The 15,146-nt window shown below is 47.1% G+C and overlaps 1 protein-coding gene across 3 annotated transcripts in view; it reads left to right on the top strand.

The window, feature by feature from the left end:
• The window catches only part of CRYBG1 (crystallin beta-gamma domain containing 1), a 93,361-nt gene that overhangs the window by 76,133 nt on the left and 2,082 nt on the right, over positions 1-15,146 (top strand). For all 3 annotated transcript variants that reach the window (XM_068160471.1, XM_068160472.1, XM_068160473.1), the window contains 6 exons: positions 896-1,005; positions 1,274-1,403; positions 5,577-5,716; positions 7,433-7,556; positions 9,212-9,370; positions 12,355-12,517. In XM_068160471.1, coding sequence (XP_068016572.1) covers positions 896-1,005; positions 1,274-1,403; positions 5,577-5,716; positions 7,433-7,556; positions 9,212-9,370; positions 12,355-12,517 — 826 coding nt within the window. The remainder of the gene's footprint in view (positions 1-895; positions 1,006-1,273; positions 1,404-5,576; positions 5,717-7,432; positions 7,557-9,211; positions 9,371-12,354; positions 12,518-15,146) is intronic.

Below are 15,146 nucleotides of genomic sequence, written 5' to 3' on the forward strand. Positions count from 1 at the left end.
TAATGTATAAACTATGGGGAGCACAGGTCTCCAAGCTGCTTGTTTTCAGCCATGTGCATGCAAATTGTTTTGCATCTCTATGTTGTGTGGCTGCTGAGACCTTATCTAAGGAAAGAAAGCAGCACTGGCTTGTAGTGAACAGCCTGCATCCCTCGTCAGCATGTTCCTCTTCGGGCAGCGCGGTGCATGCCCACACTCGTATCTCTGCTCAGAGGGATTAGAGCTGGTAGGCATGTGATAATGTGAGTGTCTTCTGTGTGATCAGGGCTAATTACCCTCTAACCAAATTAGCAGGTTTGCTGCTTACCGTTTTTCTGGGTTTTTTTAAAGAAGGGCAGAAGCCTGTGGGTGAGGGATCCTCTCCTACCCTCTGAACAAAGAGCTGCTGTGACTGGAGCAGCGACAGGCACATGGACAGCCCCCCTGGGAGCACACACCACGCTTGCTGGCGTGCTGGTGCAGCTCTGTGCCAAGATGATGCACCACTCACGTTCTGAGGGAGACAGCTGGTTCTCATTTAGTGGGAAGAGTGTGTAATTTGAAAATTAAATGGATTCATAATCCAAATCAAAAGCCTTTTACGGCCCTTTGGTAAAGCTGTGCCCATTCTGTGGGAGTTTGAAACCCTTCACCAGCAGAGAGACCAAGGAGGATCTTGGTTAGTGGTGGTTCAATGGTTTGGTGTTTTACTGAGTGATTTACAGCAGAGGGAACCTTTTGGTATTGCTGCCTTGCTGCCTTGAGCAAGGGCTGCCACAATGAAGAGGCAACAAAAGCTACATGTAGCTGAGGTGCTTGGAGTATGTTTTAATCTAATTGTAGAAGTAATGGTGGAGAGATATTACTGAAGGCTGCAGAATGAATTGTTTTTAAAGGCCTTTATCGCTTTTTAAAGGTCCAGTTATTTTCAGAGCCTGGATTCAAGGGCAACTGCCAGATACTTGAACGCACCACAGGATGTCTCGATTCGTTTACTGCGAAGTCTTGCAAAGTTTTGGGTGGCAGGTAAGCTCTGCTCAAGGAGGGCTGCAGAAGCATGAGAGTGCTCAAAGTCTGTAGAAAGCAAACCACTTTCCCAGCACTTGAGGTGGTTTCACATCTGGGGGCTCCCAGAGAGCAGTGCTCTGCAGCCTGCACATCGGTCTCCAGCTTGTCAGGACAAACCATTGTAAACGTTTCTGTCAGCAGCTCCTGCTGAAGGCTGAGAAACACTCAGCAGCATGTTGCTCGCACAGAATTCTTAAGAGGCAATTTCTTCTCCTTCTTCCTGCAGCTGCATAATGTATGAGCAGGAAGAATTCTCTGGTAAGCAGTATGTGTTGGAAGAAGGAATCTATCCTGACCTGGCAGCGATGGGTTGTTCCCCCCAAGCGGTTCTAAAATCGTTACGGATTATAAACGTTGTAAGTAAAGCTCTTGGGGATATTGTGAAGCTGGGAGAAGTTCGGTGGTGACCCTGACCTCCTGCGACAGGGAAAATGCTGGAGACTCACAAACTACAGAGAAGGGTTCTTTGTCTGTGTTTTGGGTTGGTTTTTCTATGCAGTAGCACTTAGATGTCTAACTGCAGTCAGGTGGTTTGCTCGCTACAGCTAACCTGAAAGGAGGTTGTAGCCAAGGGGGGGTTGGTCTCTTCTCCCAGGCAAGCAGCACCAGAACAAGAGGACACAGTCTCGAGCTGTGCCAAGGGAAGTTTAGGCTGGAGGTGAGGAGAATGTTCTTCACAGAAAGTTGTTGGCCATGGGAATGTGCTGCCCAGGGAGGTGGTGGAGTCTCCATCCCTGGAGGTGCTCAAAAGAGGGTTGGATGTGGCACTTGAAGCCGTGGTTTAGTTAGTCCTGAGGTGTTGGGTGATAGGTTGGACTGGATGATCTCTGAGGTCTTTTCCCACCTTATTGATTCTATGATTCTATGACCTCTGTTTTTGCAAAAGAGAGGACATCACAGAAGCAGCTGCCTGCCTGGGATCACATTTCCTAATAACAGCTTACAACTGGGGCAGGCTGCCCAGAGAGGTTGTGGAGTCTTCTCTGGAGACATTCAAAACCCACCTGGATGCATTCCTGTGTGACCTGCCCTGGGTGATCCTGCTCTGGCAGCAGGGTTGGACTCAGATGATCTCTGGAGGTCTCTTCCAACCCCTCCCCTTCTTCAATTCAGTCAAGAGAGTTGAGGATGTATCAGATTCTTTATTTCCCACTAGGAGAGACCATGTAGACTGGGTTGGGAAATGTCAGTAGGACAGTGTGAAGAGAGATCTGTACTGTGGCCCTTGTTTGCATTGTGTGTGTTTAAAAAGCAGCCTTAACCAAGCAACTTTGCATGACATACATGTAATTAAAAGAGACTATTGCTGTCAGCAGGGAAATGCACTTTGAGTTAATCACAAAATAATGCACCCTGCTAGATAAAGGAATGCAACACCCAGTGCCATCTGGCAAGATCAGACAGTGGTGCTGGTGTGTGTGGTGGATACAAACTAAACAGCATTTGCATGTTTTGTAACACATCAGTGATGAGGAACCAGTTTGCTCAAGCCTAGAACCAATCATTATTATGATGGATCACTTCTGGGATGGGATGGGATGGGATAGGATAGGATAGGATAGGAGAGACCAGGTTGGAAGAGACCTTCAAGATCATTGTGTCCAACCCACCATCCAACACCATCTAATCAACTAAAGCATAGCACCAGGCACCCCATCCAGTCTCCTTCTATCTTTTAAGATCAAAGTAATCTCTAGCAAAATGTGGTGAGGAATGCAGGGACTTGGGGCAGTATGAAGCTTTAATAAAGGAGGAGTACACTACTGCCTCCTTTCCTCAAATCTGGCAACTCTTGCCCTCCACTGTAACTTTGGTAACCTGTCAGTGGTGCAGCAGTGGATGAAGAACTCTGTCGTCCTCTTTCATGTCTCTGGAGCATTTTGATGTGCAGCATACACAAACATCTGCTGCAAGCACGTCTGCCTCTGAGCTCTTTGGTTGTCTAGGAGACAGATCCTGTTAAATGTCCCTAGCCAAGCTGGGTGAGTGGTCACCATCAATCAAAAGGGGTTCCTTTGTACGTGCCAGCATCGAGTGCTTGGGCTAAAAGTGCTTATTTCAAACTGGAAGGATCAGCTTACTCTTGAAGGATTTGTTGTTTGTGACAGGCTGTTGTGTTCAAACAGCCCAGTGCCAGTTCTGTGCCTCTTCAAGTTCTTACAACTTCTGAAGCTTGTAGGGCCCTACCATTTATCACACTTTAGGCAGCAGCGTGGAGCTGCAGCAGTCTGCGAGTCCTGTGCTGCTGCTTCCTTCTTTGGAGTCTTACAACCTGCTGAGGAAAGGAAGATAGGTTGCTTTGCTCAGCAGTTTCTCAGCATACAGAGGCCAAATTGGGTGGAAATGATCATATTACACTGTTCATTTTTCACAGCTTTACAGAAGCTTGAACCTTACTCCTCTGGATCCTGGTTTAACCTGTCAGAGTTCTCTGGGGATTTGGGGCTTTTTGGGCAGTGCCAATCTTGATTCCTCCCCCACCACCTGCCATTCCCATAACTTTCCTCATGATTTTCATTTCCATACAAGGAGCACCTTTGCTATTTTCATGTGTCACATTGCTGTACTTACCTAGTTTGACTTCCCTCTGCAGGGATCAGTTTCTAAGGGGCCACAAGGAAAGGAAATGCAGGGAACACCTGAGAAAGCTGGAAGTGAAAGGGAAAAGGCCTTTTGGTGATTAGCTCAAGGGGTTTGGGTTCTCACACTGCTGTGTCCTGCATGCTCTGCATCTTTGTGCTGCAGATACTAACCAGCATTTTTCTTTCTTGAATCTGCTACAGTTTCTTTTTCCTGCACATACTGTAAAAGCCAACTGTGACTCTGCTCTGTGTGTGAAGAGTCATGCTGAAAACACTTCTTAATAAGCAGCTCTGTGGAGGAACTAAATGCAGCTCCACAGAAGCTTCAGCAGTGCAGTACATGGGAAGTAGACAGAAAACCCTTCAGCTGACCTTGCACTTCTCTCTGTGGGGAGCTTTCTTTAACAGTGTTGGCTGCTAAGTATAGAAAGTGCCCAAAGAGGAAGGTGTGGCAGAAATTGGGAGGATTTCCTTTCCTGTCTGTGTTTTCTTTGGAAGCAGATTGTTTCTGAAGCACTGCATGTGGCTCAAGGGCTGCTGCCTGCCCAGTTGCATGTCTCAGAGTGCAGGTACAGGTGTGTGAAAGGGCTGAGGAGCTGAGGCACTGGGACATCATGGTGGTGTGACTCTTCCTGTTGGGCTCTTTAGCTATGATGACACTTCACAGTCTAACTGGTGTTACCCTTTCACAGTGGGGATGAGCAGACTCTGATTTTGGGAGTGAGCTGAAAGGCCTTTCCCTGGCACTTTCTGTGCTGAGGAAGCACAGCTCAGCTGCTGTGCTGGAGCGCTGGGGAGGCAGCGGCGATGCTCCTGCAACGTTGTCATCCAGGCCCTTCAACATCAAAAGGAAGATGAAAGAGAATGTAGGCACTATCTAGAAATGGGCAGACATGAGGTCTTGCCTGTCCAAGTTACATGCAGGCAGGGATATCTGCTGGCCTGGGGGCCCTGTTTCCACCCCTGAGGCCAGATCTGTCTGTCGAGACCTGGCGTCACGCCGGGCGTTCCCGAGCCAGCTGAGGTGTTTGCAGCATGGCAAACACAGAGCAGCAGGAAGGAGCTCCTCTGGCTGTGGCCTTGGTTTTATGCAGTCATGGATGGAAGGCTGGCAGGAGAGGGAGTGTCAGGGTCACCTCTGTGTATGAGCATAAACTGTCACAGCAGGACACTCAAGCTTGATTGACTGCACCCTGAGGGATGTCAAACTCTTACAGTTTCCAGGGGAAGGCTTTAATTGTGACAGGTTATCTCCAGTCCAGTCCACCTTGCCACATGGAAAAGAGTCCAAGGTTTGTTATCCGGAAGACTTTTGCAATGGATTCAGTGATGCAGGGAGCTTCATGTGGGCAGAATACGTGACACCAGGAGCATTTTGACAGAGAGGGAGAAGAATCATCTCCCTGTAGCCATCTAGACAGTTTGGTTGGTACAGATTTCGCTTGAGTCATGAATCTCATGTCAGAGGTATCAATCTTCAAGCTTTTGTCTAAGTCATAAGCAATGCTGACAAGGCTGTCATCATTGGAAGCTGTAGAAATCAATGTTACCTTACTGGGTGTTGTGATCTGAGATGAAAGCTCCTGCAGGGAGTGGGGATTAGTGCAGTGGAGGAGGGGTATGGCACTAATTAAGATGTATTTTAAGACACAGTAATATCTTATGCAAGAATCAACCACAGAGACATTGGTATGTGCCCTAGCATGGGGGAATTTTATGTTCCATGCAAGCAGGTCACTCTTGCATGTTTTGTAGAAAGCTTTTTTCTTACTTTTTTTGGGGTTCTTTTAAGTAACCTATTGCAGAGCAACAGCACTGTGGAGGGTCTTGGATCTTAAACAGCTGAGGTGAAACCTGTGAAATGAAAGGGATGTGTGGAGTACTGATGTTCACAGTCAGCATCTGGAGGTGTGACATCCTCTGAAAGTGCTTCTTGTCCTTTCACAGGAGCTGTCTGAGCCCTGCATTGCTCTTTTTGAGAAGGTGGATTTCCAGGGGAAGAAGATGGAATTCAGTACAGAAATCCTGAACCTGCAGTTCCTGGGATACAACCCTCAAGTAGCTTCAGTTCAAGTCCTTGGGGGCATGTAAGTTGAAAGTCAGTTGTTGGTGCTTTGGAAGGACTGACCTGTTCACCAGAACAGCTACTGCTGTTGGAAGCAGAGGGGGATGAAACTGGATTATCACCATGTGTGCAGTGCTTTAATACAGGTTTTCCTTACTTTTCACATCCATTTCCACAACTTTATCATCCCTGACCAGTGCCCTGTGCTAGACATTTGAATGGATTTGAACAAAGCTCACCAGGAAACTGATGCCTTTACTCACATTATAGAAACCAGCTCACAGAGCATCATAAAGCCAACTTCTGTGCTCCTGGCCTAGGTCTCAGTCATAAAAATATCATTCAGGTTCTGATCTGTGTCACCAGCTGAAAATGTTTTAATAATTCTCCACTTTAATCCTTTTACCTAAGTGTTGTGGACACAGTGGTGCACTGAGATCATGACCTGGTCCATTTGGCCATCAGTAATGATCCTTTTTGCTTCGGGGATTGAGTCAGACTATTGGTTGTAAATCTAGCAGTCTAATTTCATAGCTATTTTTAAGCAGTCATGGTCTTTAGTTTTTAAGATCATGCAAGAAGAAAAGATAGTCTGTGATGAAGGTTTCAAACTGTCTGGCAGGGTTTTGAAACCATGGTTTAGTTGATCAGATGGTGTTGGGTGATAGGTTGGACTTGATGATCTTCAAGGTCTTTTCCAACCTGGTCTGGCCCACTCTGTCCCCCACTCTGTCCCCCACTCTGTCCCCCACTCTGTCCCCCACTCTGTCCCCCACTCTGTCCCCCACTCTGTCCCCCACTCTGTCCCCCACTCTGTCCCCCACTCTGTCCCCCACTCTGTCCCCCACTCTGTCCCCCACTCTGTCCCCCACTCTGTCCCCCACTCTGTCCCCCCAGTGCTCCAGCTTCCTGTTGTTAATCTCTGCCTCTAAGACACTTGCCCCAACTCTATGGTCAGGCTTTTTTCTAACATGGAGGTGACTTACATTTTCAAACAGCAGACCCAGGTTTCTATTGCTTTGCATTTAAATTTCTTCTTTTGAAGAGGCAAATGTCCAAGGTGTGTGCTAGAGAAATGCTGCTGGATAGCTTAAGATTGCCCTCAAGTGGATAGTTAATACCAGAGCTGGAGAGCAAACCATTTGTGTCATCCCTTGAACTGGAGTTGGAAATATTAAGGCCGTAAGAAAAGGTACATGCTCCACATGAGGCTCCATGAGCCTTCTAGGATTTCAGCCTCTTTCACCATAACCACAATATAGTTGATGGGGCCTCAGCCACCTCCCTGGGAAATCCCTTGCAGTGTTCCACCACTCTCATGGTGCAGAACGTGTTCCTCACATCCAATCTGAAACTCCTCTTCTCTCATTTCAAACCACTTCCCCTCATCCTGTCCCTGCAGGCCTTTGCAAACAGTCCCTCTGCAGCCTTCTTGTAGCCCCCTTCAGGTACTGGAAGGCCACTGTTAGGTCTCCCCAGTGATTTTTAAGTAACATAGCTTCAAACTGAGTAAGTACACTCCAGTGTACTCATCTGAGCGTGGCTGATCTACGCCAGGAGGTGGCTTTATGATTTCTGAAGACCTGTGATAAGGAAGTCCCTTGGCTTTCCATGGCCAAACACTCCTGCTTTGTTGGACAGACTTCTGTTATCTACTGATTCCAAAGCAGGATTTGGCAGTCAAAGCATTCTGTCTTTTTCTCTTTTTCTTTATTGCATTTTTTCCCCCCCTTCACAGATGGATAATTTATGAGCACAGCAATTACAGAGGGCACCAGATGCTGCTCTCACCAGCTGAAATTCCTGACTGGCATCAAGTGAGTGGCTACCGTCGGATAGGCTCTCTGAGACCACTGCTGCAGGTGAGCAGGCCCTGACATGAGAGTGTCAAGTGCTGGTTTATAGTTTGTAATGGATGTGGGGGGACAGTACACAGCTGCAAAGAGTGCTGGTCATGATGCACGTCACCAGCTTTTAAAGACATTGCTGCTGCCCTGCCCAGGCTCGGCAGTGCTGCTGCTGCCCTGCCCGGGCTCTGCGCTGCTGCCCAAGCTCTGGTCTCTACCTTAAGCATTAAAGCAAATCCTTGGAGACAGCCTCTAAAGTGTGGCCACATTCTTTTAGCAAAGAGTGGCTGTGACTACTATGTACAAAAATATTTTAAAGGGCTTTTTTCCCCCTTTTAATAAGTAGCACCCAGCTGGCTGCTGGCTGTGCTGGCTGCGTTATTTTGGGAAGAACAAGAGAACTGGATGCTTCAATTAGCAATGATCCTGTGGTGATTAAGGGGGGGGGGAAGGTCCTTCCCTGCTTATTACTTACCAGGATGATTTGCAAATCTAATTGAAAACTTATTCCTGTGGCATCCTTTTCATTTAGTTCTCTAAATAAGGACTGTGTGATTTGGTCCAGTGCTGCAGCCAGCAGTCCTGGGAGTTTGAACATTTGAGGTTCTTGCTGAGCCATCTTTATTGAGGGAAGAACTTTTTCTATTACACACACTGCTTCTGCCTGTAACCAAATGCCCTTGCTTGCTCTTATGGTGTTGTCTTTGTATAGCCTTGAGCAGAGGTAGGAATAATGTATTTTGACTGTCCTGGCTGACAGCTTGTCTCAAGAGAAATGTTAATGTGTGTTAGGCTGCATCATGAATGTGCAGCTTAATACTTGCTGCAAGTGAAAGAAGCAGCACTGCACAAGTGCACCCTTAATGAAAGCTAAGGGCATGGAACCATAGAGTGGTTTGGGTTGGAAGGGACCTCCAAAGGTCACCTAGTCTAAGCCCCCTGCAGTCAGCAGGGACATCCTCCACTAGATCAGGCTGCTCAGAGCCTTGGCCAGCCTGACCCTGAATAGCTCCAGGGATGGGGCCTCAACTACCTCCCTGGACAACCTGTTCCAGTTTCTCCACCCTCATGGTGCAGAACTTGCTCCTAGCATCCAATCTGAAACTGCTCTCATGTCAAACCATTGCCCCTCATCCTGTCACTGCAGGCCTTTGCAAACAGTCCCTCTGCAGCCTTCTTGCAGCCCCCTTCAGATACTGGCAGGCTGCTATTAGGTCTCCCTGCAGCCTTCTCCAGGCTGCACAACCACAGTTCCCTCAGCCTGTCCTCACAGCAGAGGTGTTCCAGCCCCAAATCATCTTTGTGGCCTTCCTCAGCTCCACCAGATCCCTGTCCTTCCTTTGTTGAAGGCTCCAGAGCTGGACACCTCTCTCCAGGAAGTCAGTAGAGAGAAGTTAGTGTTGCTCAGAATATTCCTTAGCTTTTCACTCTGTGGTGATCTCAGAGCACGGCAAAGTCTAAAGCTCTCCACGCAGAGTGGCAAACTTTCAAAGCTTGCCTTGTCCTACACATTGATGGGCTTTGGAAATAAACTCTCAGATAGAAATATTGAGCTCTCTGAGAGGAAGAGGGAGGTGTGGGGTTCAGCACTGCACAGCAGTTGCAGTTCAGCAGAGCAGGAGGTGTTCTGTGCTGAGGCTGTGGGTGAGGTGCTCTGTTGCTCTCTGCAGAAACGTGTCTACTTCAGGCTTCGAAACAAGGAGACAGGAAAATTCATGTCAGCTGATGGGAACTTGGACAACCTGAACCTCCTCAGAATACAGGTCACAGAAGATACAGACTCAGAGGACCAAATCTGGGTTTATCAGGACGGATTCATAAGGTGCCAGGTGAGGCTCAAGTTCAATGTGCATTTTCCCTTCTCCTCTCCAGTAAGACTTTCTGACTTCATTTCCTACCCCATCATCTTAATTTATTCCATTTCAGCTGTAATATCTTTTCATAGGCTTGGGGGGGTGTTTGTTTTGGGGTATTTTTATTGACCTCTGGCTTATTTTCAGGTTATAAAAACTAGTTGTACTTTACCTTTTTTTGATGTAATTGAAACCTTTGAGAGATTTAAGCTGCAATTTACTTTTCCCCTAAAGACCTGTAGCCTCAGCAAGTACAATCAGCAGCAGATTGCTCTTCCTGAGCCCCTTCCACAGGCATGTCCTCTTTCTCCACAGTGAGGCTGCCACAGGAGTGTCCAAGCAAGGGAGAGCTTTTGAAATGCAGCCCCTTCCTGCTAAGGGTTTGAACTGTGCACACCTTGTAGTAGATTGATTAGTGTAATGTAGACTCTATCCTCTCCTCTTCTGCATTCAGGCAAGCTTAAAATCCTCTTCAGAGTTGTTTTTGTTTTGCTGTTGATTATTCCTGTATTTGTCAAGTTCATCCCTTTTCTGCTCCTCTGTCCAAGTTTCCAAATGAAGTTCTTGCTTTTCTCAGAGTCCATAGAACTAACCATGTGCAAATTGCCACTGAGGTGATCAGAGGTATGTGCAGTGCAGAAGCAGGAGCAGTCTCAGGTAGGGGAAAGCTGGCCAAACAAAATGAAGTTGCTTTAATAATGTTAAGCAGTTTGACTGCACAGAATCATGTGAACTTTCTCTGTAGGACTGTGTAACTTCAAAGGGAGCCATTTATAACCATGTCATCTGTGCTGGAGGGAAGAACCTGACTGTTAATAAGCTAAGGCATTGTTTGGGCATGTTTGCAGGACACATGCAGGAGTAAAAGGGATTTATGCAGACAGCAAAATGATGCAAAGTAAGCTGAAAGCTTTAATATCGCATACAAAAGGCTTCGTTCTTGGAAGTGCCTCTCAAATGTTGCACTGAAAGTGTTCCTGTCGAGACAGTGTGGTGTTACAAGGCTTTGGCTAAATGCTCCTGGGTTTTGTCCCCAGCTCTGGATCTCACAAAGCAGTTTTTCAGTGCACAGAGGACACCCAGCAGTTGGATTGCTTAGGTGTGGCCTGCAAGCTTGCAGCGTCGATCTCAACCGCCTGAGCTCTCACAGAGCTCTGCCAGCTTGCTGGTGCAGGGCAGTAACTGCACTGTGCCCAAACAGTGCACAATCCACTACATTCTAAAAAGCCAGGGAAGCTCCTGAGCAGGCAGGTACGTGCACGTAGGCAGACAGGACACTGGAAGAACTTGTGCCTTCTTCCTCTGAGCGCAGGTCAGCTCATGGACTGAGTCATGGTACCTCCAGCTATGCCTGAGGTCCTCCAGGAAGGGCTGGTGCAGGTAGGTGGGATAACCAGTGAGCAGGCTATGAAAGTCATTCTGCTCACAGATATGAATAGCAGACATGAGTTCAGGCCTCCTCACTCTTGATGGGTGTTTCAATGGTTGAAGTAGTGGCCTGGTGGACTTCATAGCTTCCAGTCTCCCAAGTCCCACTGGGGAACATCTTCAGATACAGAGGAGAATTTTGGAATGGCAGAACTGAAGCAACTTGTTCAGTTCTAGGCTGTGACAAAAAGCGGTGCCACTTCTCACAGCTGCCTAGTTAGTAATTTAGGGCCATAGCAAGCGTGGCAGATGGGTGTTTGCTTATGGGTCTGCCACTCATGAGAAACTAGAAGGTGGCTTATAGTTAGAATAGAATAGACCAGACCAGGTTGGAAGAGACCTTCAAGATCATTGTGTCCAACCTATCATCCAACACCACCTAATCAGCTAACCCATGGCACCAAGCACCCTGTCAAGTCTCCTCCTGAACACCTCCAGTGATGGTGACCCCACCACCTCGAGCAGCCCATTCCAATGGGCAATCACTCTCTGTGTGTAGAACTTCCTCCTAGTGATCTGTTGAAAATCACTGCTCAGATAGGATAATGAACTGTAGTGTACTGCTGTTCCAGCCTTAATGTTCCTTTTGATTAAGCTTGATTTTAGCCAATTCTGGCTTTTAACATGAAGACACTTGCAGGGCTTTGAACTCAAGCAGTACAAATGACTAGGGAGAGAATACAGAATACAGAAGAGAATGTCTTGTGACACACTGCAGTTTTGTCTCTTATCTCAGAGGCCTATTGCAGAACTAGAAACTATTAAAAAGTAAAATAATAATAAAACACTCCAAAAAAACCAAAGCAGAAAATAAAAGGATGGGCAGAGGAGATGGAGGGCTCCTGTGCAAGGAAGAGATGACATAGCCAGGACTTCTTAGTGTGCAAAAGGGGCAATTTAAGGGATGACCTGATTGAAGGCTCTGCAAGCACAGCATGGACAAAACATCCTTTAATGAAGGGAGGGGAAGGCAGGTGAGGAGAGCACCAAATAGAATTAGTAGTTGCCTGTCAAGTTATCTTTAATTTTTTAAATAGAGGTAGCTGAGATGGAAGAAAAGAGTGAAAGGACAGAAGAGTGTTCAGGTAAAAGGGCCACACTGATCTCAGTGGGTAGGGACTTCCAAATTTGCATATGGGACAGAAACCATCTGAGTGAAAGGCACCAGCTCTGCATGGAAAGGTCTCTGGACTGGTAATTGCTGTAGCCTGGGAGAACTCACCAGGACCATGCTGCAGCCCAGAGCAGAGGGAATGTGTAACCTTCTCCAGCATCTGTTATTGGCCACTGCTAGAGGCAGGTGCATGCCTTTTGATCTGCTACAGCATGGTTAGTTTCATGTGCCTAGGGTGTGGAGGGTGGAATCAGAAACAGGAATAGAAATGGAGGAGTCTTGAGTTTGGGGCAAAATTATGTTCCTTTAGGGAAAGTGGTTCCTAGATCCTGTTCTCACCTCCTATCTGATTAAGAAGCAGTGGCCACCAGAAGCAAGGGCATTCTGAGTAACTGCTGTTGTCTCTCTGATGATACAGCTGGCAGAGGACTGCTGCTTGACCATCGTTGGGAACCTCATCACGCCTGGCTCCAAGCTGGGGCTGTCGTTTGAGCGGAACGAAGACAAGCAGTACTGGCACATTAGTCCTGATGGCAGGATTTACAGCAAGATGAAACCCAAGCTGGTTTTAGATATCAAAGGTAAGCAAATGTGTTATCTCATTGCATTGTGTCTTATCTCCTGGTGTTTACAGTGGGCTAGGCACTGAACGTGCCTATAAATTAAGGACGGTGCTAGAGTGACTTTCATCTAGAACCAAAAGGGACCTGATGAGCTTGTCTGACCTCTGAATTATACAGGCCCTAGGACTCCACTCCATTTTTCCTACACAGAGCTTAGTAACTCACAGTACTTGCTTATCTTGTATTCCCAGGGTCCACTCACTGCAGATATCCTCAGTTAATTTTAGGTGGCACTGGGTGATGTGAGTATGTATTTAAAACGCTGAGGCAAGAGCAGCCTGGCTTCTCATTAACTTTAATTTGTATAGCGCAGAGTTTCTGACGTAGTAGTTGTAGATGCAGCAGCCAAAGGGTATCAGGAAAGCAAAGGCAGGCTTGTACCCTGATGTGTTTAGATGCAAGACATTTTTACATGTATTGATTAGTGGCTATCCCCTCATTGCAAACACGAGGCTCTGTCAGAGCAGCCTGAAGCCTTGATGTGTGTTTTACAGTTGCTGTTGTCACAGCAAGTGGATTTTTGTAGATGCTCCTTCTGCAAAGGCAACAAGTGGAATGAGCAGCAGAACTGGCATAATGGGATTCATAGAACACCAGGTTGGCAGGGACCTCAAGGATCATCCTGGCCAACCTTTCAGGGCAAGAGTATCATTTAAATGAGATGGCCCTGCCCCCTGCCAAGCTGGGCCTTCAAACTGTCTAATGCAGGGAATCCACCCTTGGGACTTCTTATTCCAATGTCTAATAGTTTGATGATTTCTCCCCCTAGATGTTCTTACACAACTCTGCATTTTCAGGTGGGGGGCAGTAATCATTTGCTGTAGCTGTTGGTGTCTTCAGCTGTTTTAAACTCTTGTGTTGATGCTGAGACATCCAACAGCAATAAACAAAGCCCAGACAGAAACAAAAGCAAGCAAGAAAGAAAACCACCAGAGTCAACAGTCAGAGCTTCTGAAGTTCTGAGCTCAGAAAGACAGGGCTGTCAGGAAAAGGCTAGCAAATGCCTGCCCAGAGCACAACACTGGCACTAATTGTCATAAGCTCTCTTTACTGCCAGGCAAGCTGGTGATGATGAATTCCAAAGTTAGCAAAAAGACTGCAGTGCAAGGGAGAGTATTTAGTCCCACTGATGCTGCATGTCTCCTTCTAAAGTCAGTTCTGAGTTGCACCAAACAAGCAGGAATTCTGTTCTGCTGCCTTGGTAAGAGAGTTCTGTGTTCTGCACTTAGAGCTGAAGGACTTCACACAAACAGGTCTAGTGATGAAAGTGTAGATGTGCTGAGCTTATAGAAAAAGGGTAAATATGCAAGAGCAGCTCCAGTTAGCTCCTTTGAGGAAGAGGAACATCACCTATTTGTGCCAGTTCTGCTGCTCCATTCTTCAATCCACTCCTAGATTCCTCAGCAATTTCCCAGCAGGTGAAGGCAGTTAACTGTGCAGTTTCCAGTGCCACCGTGTGGCTGCACTGGCACAGCATAAAGCCTTGCCCAGAGCTCCATCCAGTCTCTTGTTCCACTGAAAACAGATCCCATCCTTTCCCAAGAAAACAGGTTTACATTGTCAGACCCTGCCAACAAAATATTTGTTGTACTGGCTGTGACAGCTGAGCTGTGGAGCTCATGTTAGGTTTCTGTAGCTGCTGGTTAGGTTTATTTTTCCGGTGGGAGTCTCTGACCTGATTTTCCCTCCTTCCCCTCCCTCTTTCTGAAGAACTTTGCAAGTATTTCTGCTGTGTGTCTTTGCTGACTTTTAATAATTGCCTGGTGAGGGCAAGGAGAGAAATCTTTTTGGTGTTAATCAGACTTTTCTGGTTAGAGGCAGAGGCTCCAGGAAGCCTCCACCAAGTTCCTGAGGCAGAGAACAGTGAAGGTGCTTGGGATGGCATTTCCTTGGTACAAAAGAGCTGCCCTTAAAGTGCCTGCCCATGCAGGACTCCTGGTGCCTGTGGTACTTGTGTCTGATACCTGCTAGAATCCATATTTGTTCCACTCTTAGGAGCTCTGAGCTGCCAGGCTTGTCTTTAGCTCCCCTGGGGAGGGTGAGGCTATAGTGGTGCAGAATGAAGGTGTCTTGGTGCTCTGTAGAAATGGTTGGTTCAGATGGCAGCTTCCAGCAGGAGTGCTGCCTGCTGTTGCAGATGTGTTGTACTAGATGGGCTGTACCTATCCTATACTTCTGTAGTATGTACTGGATCTGAGGGGGAGAAAAAAGGTCAGTTCTGCCTTTCAGCTCTAGTTGAACATTTCTTAAGTCAGAATATTAATGGTGCTCTTCTGTGAGCACATTTGGCAGTGCAGCATGTGGGTACATGAAGCCCCTCTAAGAAAGGTGATTTTGCATTGGGGTGTGTTCAGCTGCCAGAAGCAAGAGCTGCATGTGGTGTGATGCTGTGTCTGGCATCTTGTGATGCAGCTGCTCACAACAGCAGATTACCATGGCAAAGAGGAAATGAGTCCCAGAGCTTGTCCCTGGTGTGGTTGTGCTTGTATTGTCCGTTAGCAGCAGGGCTCATTTCAGCTGAGACATCATCTTTAGAGCAAAGTGACAATTGTTGAGGGGAAACTGAAGAGCCAAGTGTGATTTGGGG

The sequence above is a fragment of the Melanerpes formicivorus genome, unplaced genomic scaffold, assembly GCF_026170545.1.
Source record: "Melanerpes formicivorus ecotype bairdi unplaced genomic scaffold, bMelFor1.0.p_v2 SCAF_50, whole genome shotgun sequence".
Classification (NCBI taxonomy): Eukaryota; Metazoa; Chordata; class Aves; order Piciformes; family Picidae; genus Melanerpes; species Melanerpes formicivorus.